General features: G+C 41.9%; 1 protein-coding gene across 1 annotated transcript; it reads right to left on the bottom strand.

The window, feature by feature from the left end:
- Positions 1–3,874: 3,874 nt before the first annotated feature.
- LOC130183075 (uncharacterized protein C11orf87 homolog) lies at positions 3,875–7,615 on the bottom strand. Its single transcript, XM_056398416.1, has 2 exons — positions 7,132–7,615; positions 3,875–6,687 (listed from the first exon to the last, which is right to left on the bottom strand). The coding sequence occupies exon 2, from the start codon at positions 6,587–6,589 to the stop codon at positions 6,161–6,163; it is 429 nt and encodes a 142-aa protein (XP_056254391.1). The 5' UTR covers positions 6,590–6,687; positions 7,132–7,615; the 3' UTR covers positions 3,875–6,160.
- Positions 7,616–11,904: the final 4,289 nt, after the last annotated feature.

Raw genomic sequence — 11,904 nt, 5'->3', positions numbered from 1 at the left:
AGTCTTTGAAAAAGGGGGATTTGATATTCCTTCTTTGGGCCACAGAGCAGTGGAGGTACTTGTCTGAGTGCTTGGTAACCTCACAGTCACAGCTTGAACCTGCAGCAATGAAGCATATAAACAGACACCGGTGGTGACAAATCATCTACCTCAAACCGTGACGGCAGGGGTGAGAACAGGAGCAGTGGTGTCCTCTCTCTCTCTGACAACGAACTGTCACTTGTCATCACTCCGAGCTGAGCTATAGAGTGCAGAGCCAATCTGCTAATACAGCTCAGTGGAATAATCAGAGTGAGCTGTAAAGCCTCATAAATATGTGGAAGCTGTAAATGAATGCAGGCCTGATTCATCCCTTTACCTCATGAAATATTTTACTTCTTATGGAATCATGCTGTAAAATGCGGACTGTGAATTTTTCCAGTCTATAGTGCAGTGGACTGTGGAGTGTTTATCATTCCAGTTTTTTGTCTTCACCCATAATGCTTTAGTTAAAGTATGGCCCTTTGGAGTCTGATGCTCCACAGCAGGACGTTTGGCAGGCATGATGGCAGGGTGTTAGTTTTATATTGAGTGCAACCGAAAACCCATTAATTAGTGCACCCAGTAGTTTACTTGCCAGGCCTTGTAGGAACAACCAGAGTTGTTCTACTGCTACTTGGAGGAGGCCCAAATCTGCATGCATCACAAAGTCTGATTCCCTTGTTAAATACTGCTATGCTGAAATCTTTCTGTTCCTGCAGTAATAATTTAAAGGACCATACTCATTTTCTTCCATGTCTCTTGTCACTATCTACAAAGCTCATGCTGTATAATTTATAATAATGCTGACCTTCTCCAAAGTAAGTTTGAAGTGCAAGTCTGTGTTCAACAAAGGAACTGTCTGGCACTTGATGGCAAACCAAACCAGTGACTGCCAACTCAAGCAAGTCTCAAGTGTCTGCAAGATGATCTTCATAGTTTACAGAAATGAAAGGAAATCAATGTTTGTCTGGAAACACACTCAAAAAAGGGGTAAGAAGCAGTGAATATTGTACATCCTCAACAGATTAGATTAAGAAATGATTCGCTTAGACAGTCCAAACCATGTTTCAAAAGCCAAGGTTACTCCAATCACTTCAATAACAAGAAGAAGAGAACATGTTTAAATAAAATCTAAAACCCTCAGAGCTTTTCTAAAAGCCCACCCTGACAGGCTGCACTTACTAGAGCCTTACCAATAGTGGGGCTAAAAGTGTGAATGTTGTCTTGTGAGTGGCACTAGGGAAAGGTCAGGAGATTAAATGGATAAAAGTTAAAGTAAGTGAAACGTTTTTCGATATAGCACTTTTCGAAACCAATGATTTCTCCAGTTAAGAGCATGAGTGCTCACCAGATTTAACTACATATTTACCTATTATGTGCTCCTACTCAAATTTTTATAAGTTCTACTAACTGAAGACCGATTGCCTGAGGTGACACACACAATACACTGAACCATAATAATGCTGTAATAAAAAACCACAGAGGACCTAATCCACTCACTGGCCAACCAACGCCACTTGCAAAGTCTGTCTGCAGCACAGAGGAGAAGACCTCCTGGGACAACAAAACCCTGAAAACTGGCCTCATTAATTCTAAATTAGGCTATACACAATAACTAGGCTATTCCCAGAGCAAACTTAAATCACACAAAAGTCTCTCCCTCTGTGTCTTTCTGTAATGCAACTCTTTATGTGTGATAATAAATAACAGCAGTCCTAATTCATGTATCCCCAAATAATCATCTAATTTATTCCCAACCAGTGACCACTGATCTCCATAATTTTCTAGCCACTATCCTTCATTCATTCCTAGCCACTGGCCTCCATCCATTCCTACTGACATCCATCCATCCCTACCAACTGGCCTTCATTCATTCCTACTCACTGACATCCATCCATCCCTACCAACTGGCCTTCATTCATTCCTACTCACTGACATCCATCCATCCCTACCAACTGGCCTTCATTCATTCCTACCCACTGACATCCATCCATCCCTACCAACTGGCCTTCATTCATTCCTACTCACTGACATCCATCCATCCCTACCAACTGGCCTTCGTTCATTCCTACCCACTGACATCCATCCATCCCTACCAACTGGCCTTCATTCATTCCTACTCACTGACATCCATCCATCCCTACCAACTGGCCTTCATTCATTCCTACTCACTGACATCCATCCATCCCTACCAACTGGCCTTCATTCATTCCTACTCACTGACATCCATCCATCCCTACCAACTGGCCTTCGTTCATTCCTACCCACTGACATCCATCCATTCCTAACCAATTATCTCCATCCATTCCTACTCACTGACCTCCATTCATTCCTAACCAATTATCTCCATCCATTCCTGACAACTTACCACCACTGACCCTCATTCATTTTTCGCCACTGCCCTCCTTCCATCCCTAGCTACTGAGTTCCATTCATTTCTCCAACTAATCCTGGCCATTGACCCTCACCTATTCCTAGTCACTGACCTTTATCCATTTCAGCCACTGATCTCCCTCCATCCCTAGCTACTGACCATCATCCATGCCTGGCCACTGAACTCCATCCATTCCTAGCTACTAAGCTCCATCTATGGCGAGCTACTGACCTCCATCCATTCCTAGTCACTGACTCCAATTCAGTCCTAGCCACTGACCTTTATCCTTTTCCTAACTACTGACCTCCATCCATCTATCTCCAACTGCCAATATCCACCTATTCGCTGTTATCCTCCATCCAGCCCTGGTCTCTCACATCCATTTCTTGCCTCTGACAACCAGCCTCCTTCATCCTTCATCCTACATCCTTCATCCTACCTTGCCGTGAATTGGAAGACATGCTTTCTCCAAACAAATGAACCTCACAACCATGTCAGAGAGATGTGTATTTCTATGTGATGGCTGGTAAGCAGAAATATAGTAATTTTATCAGATCATGATTACAACATACTGTATTTTTTCTTGCTAAAACATGTATGATGTTGTGTATCCTAATCTATAAATTGTCCTGAAGGAAACATATGTAGAATACATAACTCATCTTTCATTGACTTACTTCCAATTTCCCTGCAAAGATAAATGGTTTCATTCTGTTGCACTTATGCCAATGAGATAAGATAGACAGGCAGTCTGTCAGTGCATCTTCCAGAGCTGGAGCCTTGCCAAAGACTACTTCATATTCCCAGGCCTTTTTGCTGGGGACAATTAGGAACATGGTGTCCTGGTACCTGGCCAACACACTGACTGATGCTGATTCACTTCCACTGACCTCCAATGAGACATGCTGTGGCGTCATCACATGCTGAGGCTGTAGAGATTAAAAATGGCACTGCTTGGGATAACCTTCATGTCAATAAGTCACTGGAAGATTGATATTATCTACACACTAAACCTTGTTGTATATGCAGTGGATGAGATTGAATGCGACAGATATACAGTACATTTTGTTCATATGGTACTATATATAGTACACAAATGATGTATGTACTGATATGGTTCTTTCGTAGCTATTAGAGACCCTGTACAAATTCTATGGATCTCCCCTGGTCATCTCGGGGAGGTAGTGACGAAAAATAACAATCCGGGACTCTTTCGAGGTCCTGTAATTGGAATGAGCTCAAGGTCATTTGTACTTGTTTAGTGGAATGAAAACAGGTGATGAACTGAAAATCCATCCAAACATTTGCATAGTATCAAATGTCACCTATACAGTATAATATTGGAAGAATGGTGGGAAATTTTAGCAGTCAATTCAATATACTGTGTGGTTGCACATTTACCTAAGTAGTTGCATTTGGGGTTATTGACTAATGGTCAAGAGGCTACAAGTGTTTAAGATTACTGACACATTAAAAGGATTAACATAATGTAAGTATTTATTTATAAACTTTGAATATTACATATTTTCCTTTGATAAGGCAGATTATATGAACTCCAGAAAGATGATGTTACTGTAAAACATTCCAGCTCTCATAATGGCATACATTTACAGTGAACTCATATAATTAATGACACTGAATTTCTATTAGGTCCACTATGATGCAATATGAAGGATCATGAAAGAAAAAAAAAAGATTGGCTTGAACTGAAGCCCTCTGTTGGAAGGATTCTCAATTTATTACATTTCAGAGAATACATTAAAAATACTCAAAAATGAAAATACTGTATTAGCGCAAAAACTTACTACCTGACACGTTAAAGAAAAAAATCTTATGTGCATAACTACAGCAAAAAAGTCTTGCATCCTGTCAGGCTAACTAGAGCTACCTACAGATGTCTAACAGACATTGGAGGACAGTACTTTATGCAAATATGCTAAGTCACTTAATTGAAGGAAAAAATACTATGCAAACAAATAAGCTATTTCTATAGCCTATATGCAGCTTTGCACTGCCTAACAGCACCACAACATCCATTATAGTCTAACTACATACTGGTAGTGTGTCAGAGGACATGCCAAGGCAGATCAGCAAGCCATTATGGTCTGTATTGTGTCGTCAACTCTTAATAATTTAACACAACCATGTGTCACATCCTAGGGAGGATTTAAAGTTTAAACATTTTTGAGGTTTAAACAACATTTTAGGCTTGGAAGGAAGAGGAGGTCCAAAAGTCAAAGCAGGCAAATACTTTATACAGTCCCATAAGGAGTTATTGGTCGGCTAAATACTAGTGTAAGAGGAAAGAGTGTGACCACATAGCTAACCTACAGACGGGTGACAAATTAAAGGAAAAAACAACTTAAAGTGTCTTAGTAAGTTGTTGGGTCACCATGTGCCGCCAGAACAGCCTCAATGCGCCTTGGCATTGATTCGACAAGTCTCTGGAACTCTACTGGAGGGATTGAACACCATTCTTCCAAAAGATATTCCCTCATTTGGTGTTCTGACGATGGTGGTGGAGAGCGCTGTCTAACACCTCGGTCCAAAATCTCCCACAGGTGTTCCATTGGGTTGAGATCTGGTGACTGTGGAGGCCATGGCATATGATTCACATCATTTTCATGCTCCTCAAACCATTCAGTGACCTCTTGTGCCCTATGAATGGCATCGTCAACCTGGAAGAGACCACTCCCATCAGGATAGAAATGTTTCATCATAGGATAAAGGTGATCACTCAGAACAACTTTGTATTGATTTTCAGTGACCCTTCCCTCTAAGGTGACAAGTGGACCCAAACCATGCCAGCAAAATGCCCCCCACATCATAAGAGAGCCACCGGATCCCCCCTCTAAAGGGGTCAAGAATTCTAGCCTGTACCTTTCTCTTGGTGTATGCCACTCATTCACTCGCCCACTTGTGGAGAATATGGTGAAGAATGACTCATCTGACCATATCACTTTTTTCCACATCTCTACAGACCAGTGCTGATGGTTTTTGCACCACTGAACTCTCAAATGTGCGTTCGTCTTTGTAATGAGGGGTTTCTGCACTGCAATCTTACTATATCCCTCTCTATGCAACTGTCGACGGACTGTTCTTGCTGACACAGTCTGACCACGTCCTGCATTGACAATCTCGGTCACCTGAGGAAGAGTTGCTGTTCTGTTTTTCCTTACATATCGCACTAATGCACGTGCATCACGGTCATCTAATGTGCGCTGTCGACCACAATTTCCAACCCTACTTACTGATGTCTTTCCCAAAGAGCTAAATGCAGATGTCACTTTAGTCACTGTTCCGATTGAAACACTGGCCAGTTGAGCAGTCTTTGTGACTGAAGCTCCTGCCATCCTTGCCCCAACAATAAACCCTCTTTCAAAGTCACTTAGATCTTTACCTCTTGTCATCTTGATACAAAATCAGAATCAACTGGGTCTGCTCAGCATTTTTATACATGCCACAGAGCTTGATTGGATGTGAATTGCTTACTTGTACCATGCAGTGCACCTGTGTGGAAGCATCTACATTTGTTGTGTTTCTCCACTCATTTGTTCAGGTTTTTCCTTTAATTTGTCACCCGTCTAGTATTTGCCAATGTAGTACTAGTGTTACCTCTAGGACTACTGTTCTGCTGAGTATTCTGCATTTATTTTTTCCTGCTGTTTCTAAGTCTACAAGCAGCAGAGATGGGTGTGGGAGTTCTTTGTGCCTTATTGCTTTTCCTGTTAATTCCACAGTCTCATTCCCTGAAGTTGCACTAAGTTAACAGTCAAGGGGAACCGTCTCGTGCAGCGCCTGTTTGTCCTCAGCCGCTGCGGTGACGTCCCCGCTGTCCGTGCTCTGGCACGAGAGCTTCTCCTCACATCTCACCGGTCGGACGATGACGCACGGCCTCGCGGGCTCCCCGCTCGCCCCGGCGCGCGCGGGGCTGCGACTGTCGCGCTCGTATTCCTCCTGCGCGCGCTGGATCTTCCTATTCCGGAGCTTCCTCTTGTGGAAGTGGAACGTTGCCAGGGAAACGAGGATGATCCCCACGAGCACGGCCACCAGCACGAGGAGCGCGAGGGTGGAGGAGAACGGCGGAAAGAGGCTGAGCTGCTCCGCGCAGGTGCCGTTGTTGGCCTGGAGAACCCCGTTACAGCGGTGCAGCGGCACCGACAGTCCCGAGGCCTCAGAGGTTCTGGCTGTCATCCGGTCCACCTTCCCGGTCCACTTTTGTCTCTCTGACCCCAGTACCCTTCGTGCTCTCCGGGCTCAGCGCGGTGACACCGGCCCGCGCATGTGGTTACCTGCACCGAAAAGAAGACACATGAGACCCGCTCATCCAGCTCCAGAGGAGACTGACTATCAAAACCATCAGAAACCCGCCCACAGAGTCTCATTAACTGGCCCAGGCTACTTTAATAAGACAAATCTGAAACAATTATCACAGGAAATGCGCACCATTTGACACGAAATCACAATGTTCCAAACCCGACAACCCCTCAGTTTAAAAAAAACGGACGTTGTACGATGGGGTATAAGTAAAAAGGACAATAGGCTACAGCATCTATTGTAGCAAAAACGTAGGCCTACAAGATTTAGCCTTACAGAAGCCATTCTTTTTCTTCACTCCACGCAGCAGCGTTTAGGACGAGAATGACAGCTTTACGCAGAGGGTAATGACTGCATTTGTTAGATCTCAAGCCTATACAGCCAATTTAAATAAAGGGATAAAATAAATAAATTCTTACCTGGTGAAATAGTCAGTACGGGGAACAGTCCGTGAGTGGAGAGACGATATGTGTAAATGGGAAAACTGGATCGTGGTGACGTATTTCATACAATGTGATGCTGCTGCTGCTGCTGCTGCTGCTGCTGCTGAGCTCCGATCATCCAGGACACTTTGATTGCCGCAATCCGCTCAGTCTGCATCCAGGACAGCACTTTCTCAGGTGAATGCTATACGCACCGGGGGCAAAAATCCCTCAGTGGGCGTCAAAGTGGGTTTTAAAAATGCGATTAGAATAGAGCTGTGTTCTGGTTTTCCTAGAAAAGCGTCCCTCCTCCGGTCATCCGCTGCTCCACTCAGCATCTGAATGAAGAGCTGCAGCTGCATTAAAGGTCCCGTATACCAGTCAGCTGGCGGGGCTGTTTCTTTTTTTTCTTCTTCAGATGTAGTCTATGTATTAGCCTACCAACACCAGAGAGCCTTTGTTTCCTTCTAATGGCTGTGTTAATAAGTGCTTATGTGTTCTTACTTAAATCAAATAAACACAGAGGTAAATTAGTTTGAATATTATACCCTGATCGGTAACCACTGGCATTCCTGAGGGTGTGGTCAGTCAAATGCTGCAAACCTACATGATTTGAGGCGTTTAAGCCTTATTATAAGGGTTGTAGTTAATGTCCAGTTGACATGCATTCATTTTGGGCCAATCTAAACATAGGAATGTCAATAATTAGCCATTTCTCAAAAATAATAGTATATAAAAGTTGGTAGAAATATATAGAGACATATTCATCGCACCTACACCTCTACTCTATAGACATTAATACAGAGGCATTATGGAACATATTGGTAAACATCCATGTGTATTTATCACAAATTTACTGCTGAATATTGCAGACGTTTAGTCAAACCATTAACACCATTGAACATGCAGCTTTCAAAAAAGAATTTACATAATACATGTCAATTTCGTATTATTGAAGTTTTGTCAACCTAAAGCAGCCGTCTGTAAGATCTCAGCCTTTATTGAACTCCATTCAAAAGTCCCAGTTTCTTACAAAGACTTTAGAGTCTGGAAAAACAGCCATTACGTTTGAACCTTCCTCATCTCCACCCAGACTTTCTTCCTGATTAAACTTGGATTTCCTGGCTCAATGATGATGAGAGATAAACCCAAATCAGTTATACCGACATTTACCTTCTAGCTACAATATATTACTTGATAACTGGTAATCTTCAGACGTAAAACAGTCATGAAATTCAGTATGGAATTAAGAAAATGTTCTTAACATAAGCATAACCCTGTGTAAGCACTAGTTTTCACATTTAAACTACTCATGAATAATAGTTACCCCCTCTGTTTTACGTTTGGTGAAGAGATTAAACCTTTTGCTAAAAAAGTCACTCGAAATAATGTTGAAAACCAGTAATTTAGATCAGCACCAAACTGAGCTCAGCTCCTCCCTTACTGGGAGATTAGTGCAGACAGTGTGACATGCACTCCAAATATAGAAGTGTGGGTGAAGGAGAACACAGTGAGGAGACGTTTCTACAATGAGGCCACACCTTGACCTACTGAGGCTTCAAAGCCTCTGATACCACTTTCCCAAGCAAAAAATACTTTTCCATTTTGTGCTTTTATAACTTATCAGGTCTGCAGTTGCTGAGTTTCTTAGTATTATGCTAGTCTGTAGTGTGTTCCCACTCAAGAAGTAGTAAAGACACATTTACGTGTGTTGCTGATGGACTATTTTCTCATGATGCATTGCACAAAGGAACTGGAGGGCAAGTTCACAGCTCTAAAACATTCAAACCAACATCTGTATGAAGCTAAAACAGCTTCATGAATACAACAAAAAACAAACAAACAAACAAACAAAAAGAAAAACCAAACAAACAAACACAAAAAAACTATAAAATCGTTTTGATTTGTGAATTGTACTGATGTGACGAGGGCAGTCAACAAATCATTATGCAACATGCATCCTGCCTATGGATGCTATCAGACCAACATTAGCCCTATGTCAAAAATGCAGCCCCCTCTCTATCCATATGAACTGGACCACTTTGTTGTCACATGGAGGAAGAAGATGCAAACAACTCAGTGTTGTCCGATAAAAAGTTGGCTCAACTTTTGCTGCAAACCATCACGCATTCGTGGTAGATTATTTTGTAACTTGAACACCTTATTTCTGCTCTTTACTTTGTGACTGTCACACTGAAATGTAAAATGATTGCCGTTGTGTTAACTCTCCAAACTAGTAAAAATCTTCAAAAATTGGAAAACCTAATTGACTTTTTATTGTCTTTTTAAAAATTTTTTTTATCATTTTCTATTGCTTTTTTTACCTTCTCTAATTGTTTTTAGTTCTACTGAAATATATTGTATGTCTTATCTCTAACTTTATCACGTCTGTCCTGCGTCTCTCTGGCCTTACTGTCTGGCTTTCTGTTGTTATATTGTTGTTTTAATGCCTTCTGAGCCTCTTGCCTCTTATCGCCTTTGCTTTGTTGTCACAGCACTTTGTAAACTTTGATTTTAAAGGTGCTATATAAATAAATTATTATTATTATTACATCATAAACTGCTATGCTGTGGTTTGGCGTCTGATCAGCTTTAAAACTCATGGATTTGCCATTCAGACTGAGCTTCCATGATTGTACTGCATCATTTTATTGGTACCTGAAGCCATACAGCCCCATCAATGCAGCCTCTTGCATTGTTCTAGTGCAGGACAAGGGGATATCAGCAGATTTCATCATCTGGGGACATTGAATATTTGTATGTATTCCAAAACAGTAATTGTTGAGATACTTAAGTCTTGAAACAGACTGGTGGCCACTATCAGGAAGGCTCTCCTGTGGCATTGGGTGTCCACTGGACTCTACTGCTCCTGTGCTCATCCAAGGTGAGAGGGGGTGAGAGATATTGTCCATGATGCTATGTAGCACCCGAGAATCCAGCTGAACCTCCCACCCTGTGGACAGAGCCAGCCGTCCTGATGTTGATATTTGTTGATCCTGTTAGTGTCAGCTGCTTTCAGCTTGCCGTCCCAGTACAAGACACTGACCATCAAGAAATGATCCACTCTATCACCAGACAAGAACGTCTGTATATATTCTAAATGCTCCACTATGTTCTCCAGCTAGTAGCAGACTTTGTCCATCTGACATTTGATGGTGAGCAGACCGTGTACAGTGGATTTTTAGAGCTTTTTTTGCTGGCAGCAGCTGCCTGTTGCAGCTCAAAACAACGCTGTTTCACGTATAAGTATGTCATGATCCATCGTAGCTCATAGTTAAAGTGGATGTTTTGTGATGGACTGGGATCTCCATTCTCCTGCACTAAAGTCAGACTTGCTGAATGCCCACACACCACCTCATTTTCCACCTTTCTACACACAGAGTGCAAACCTTGCTACACTGACACTGAATTTGCCATCAGATTGTAAATCATGAGTCGAAAAATTCCTCGGGGTATTGGGCTAATAGAACGTCTGGCTCTGAGCCTTCCTATACAGGGTCTCAGAGTTCTTATAAATCAGCCCCAATCCAGTCTGTTGTCTAGGTGGACTTCCAGGTACTTGCAGTTGTCGACCACCTCTACATCCTTTGCTGGAGACAGGGGATTCCTCTCTCTCTCTCTCTCTCTCTCTCATTAAATCCACCATGGTCTGAGCAATCTTGAGCTGCAGGCGATTCATCACACACCACTCCACAAACCTGACCACAACACCTCTGTATTCAGCCTCTTGGTCCCTGCTGAAATCATATACACAGAATAAACACTGTTAAACCAACTAACCATTTTACAGGAACGTTTCCTCACTGAAGTTTGAGAAATGTGAGACTTTTTTATGGATATGTATATATATATATATATATTTTTTTTTTGGATAATCCATCTGGATTTTATCAGTGGTAACAATAAGATTGTTTTATGAATTGAATTTGTTTTCTGTAAATCTGGCTTCTGAGGTTTTGTTACCCTGTAGTGGCTCATCCCTAGTCTACTGGAGGGTTATAACTGTAACTGTATCTGTATCATCTCAGAAATTATAAACCTTAATTCGCATTTTAATAAATTGAATTAAATGATGAGAAATCAAATAAACTCAAATCAGAATCCAAAAAATGTTTGCAGCAGAGTCTCAAACTGTCTGCAGAGAGCTCGGAGGAAACTGAAACATTACTTAGTAAATCTTACAACTCTGGTTTTTCTTCAAAATTCAGATTTGTATCTGAGTAATCCCCGGATTCGCAAGATTGTGCCACACAGTGTCTCAGTCAGAGCAGATTACAATGCAGCATGATGTCTAAAACACTGCATATTTATGGAGGTGAGAAGTAATAACAGATAAGAGCAAAGAGGAACATTTAATCAGATAAAGGTCTCTGTGCTGTTTTACATTCGCACCCCAAACCGTCTGAGATTCTCACAGTAATTTCCCAGTCCTACTTGTGGACATGCTCCATCACCAGCGGGGCTCCATGAAAAATGAATGGCCTTAGAGGGAATGAGGGCCCCTGGATGATGAACTCACTGTAGATGAGTGCATACTGAAAGATTTATACAACTATTCATGCACAGTTTAAAGCAGGGCATATGTTTGAGGGCTGTTAAACGGAGAGTGATTATAGCACTTATTTTAATATTCATACACGTCCACTCAGCTGCCCAGGTCAAATTGACCCATATTAGACTGGAGACTGAACACCAACCACAGAGGAGCCGCTGTTATTCATTTTCATAACCTACAAAATAAGCATTTTAATATAAAAATTTCAAGCCAAA

Source organism: Seriola aureovittata, chromosome 15, assembly GCF_021018895.1.
Source record: "Seriola aureovittata isolate HTS-2021-v1 ecotype China chromosome 15, ASM2101889v1, whole genome shotgun sequence".
Lineage (NCBI taxonomy): Eukaryota > Metazoa > Chordata > Actinopteri > Carangiformes > Carangidae > Seriola > Seriola aureovittata.
Note: the sequence above shows the minus strand (reverse complement) of the source record. Positions and strands in the feature narration are given on the sequence as shown.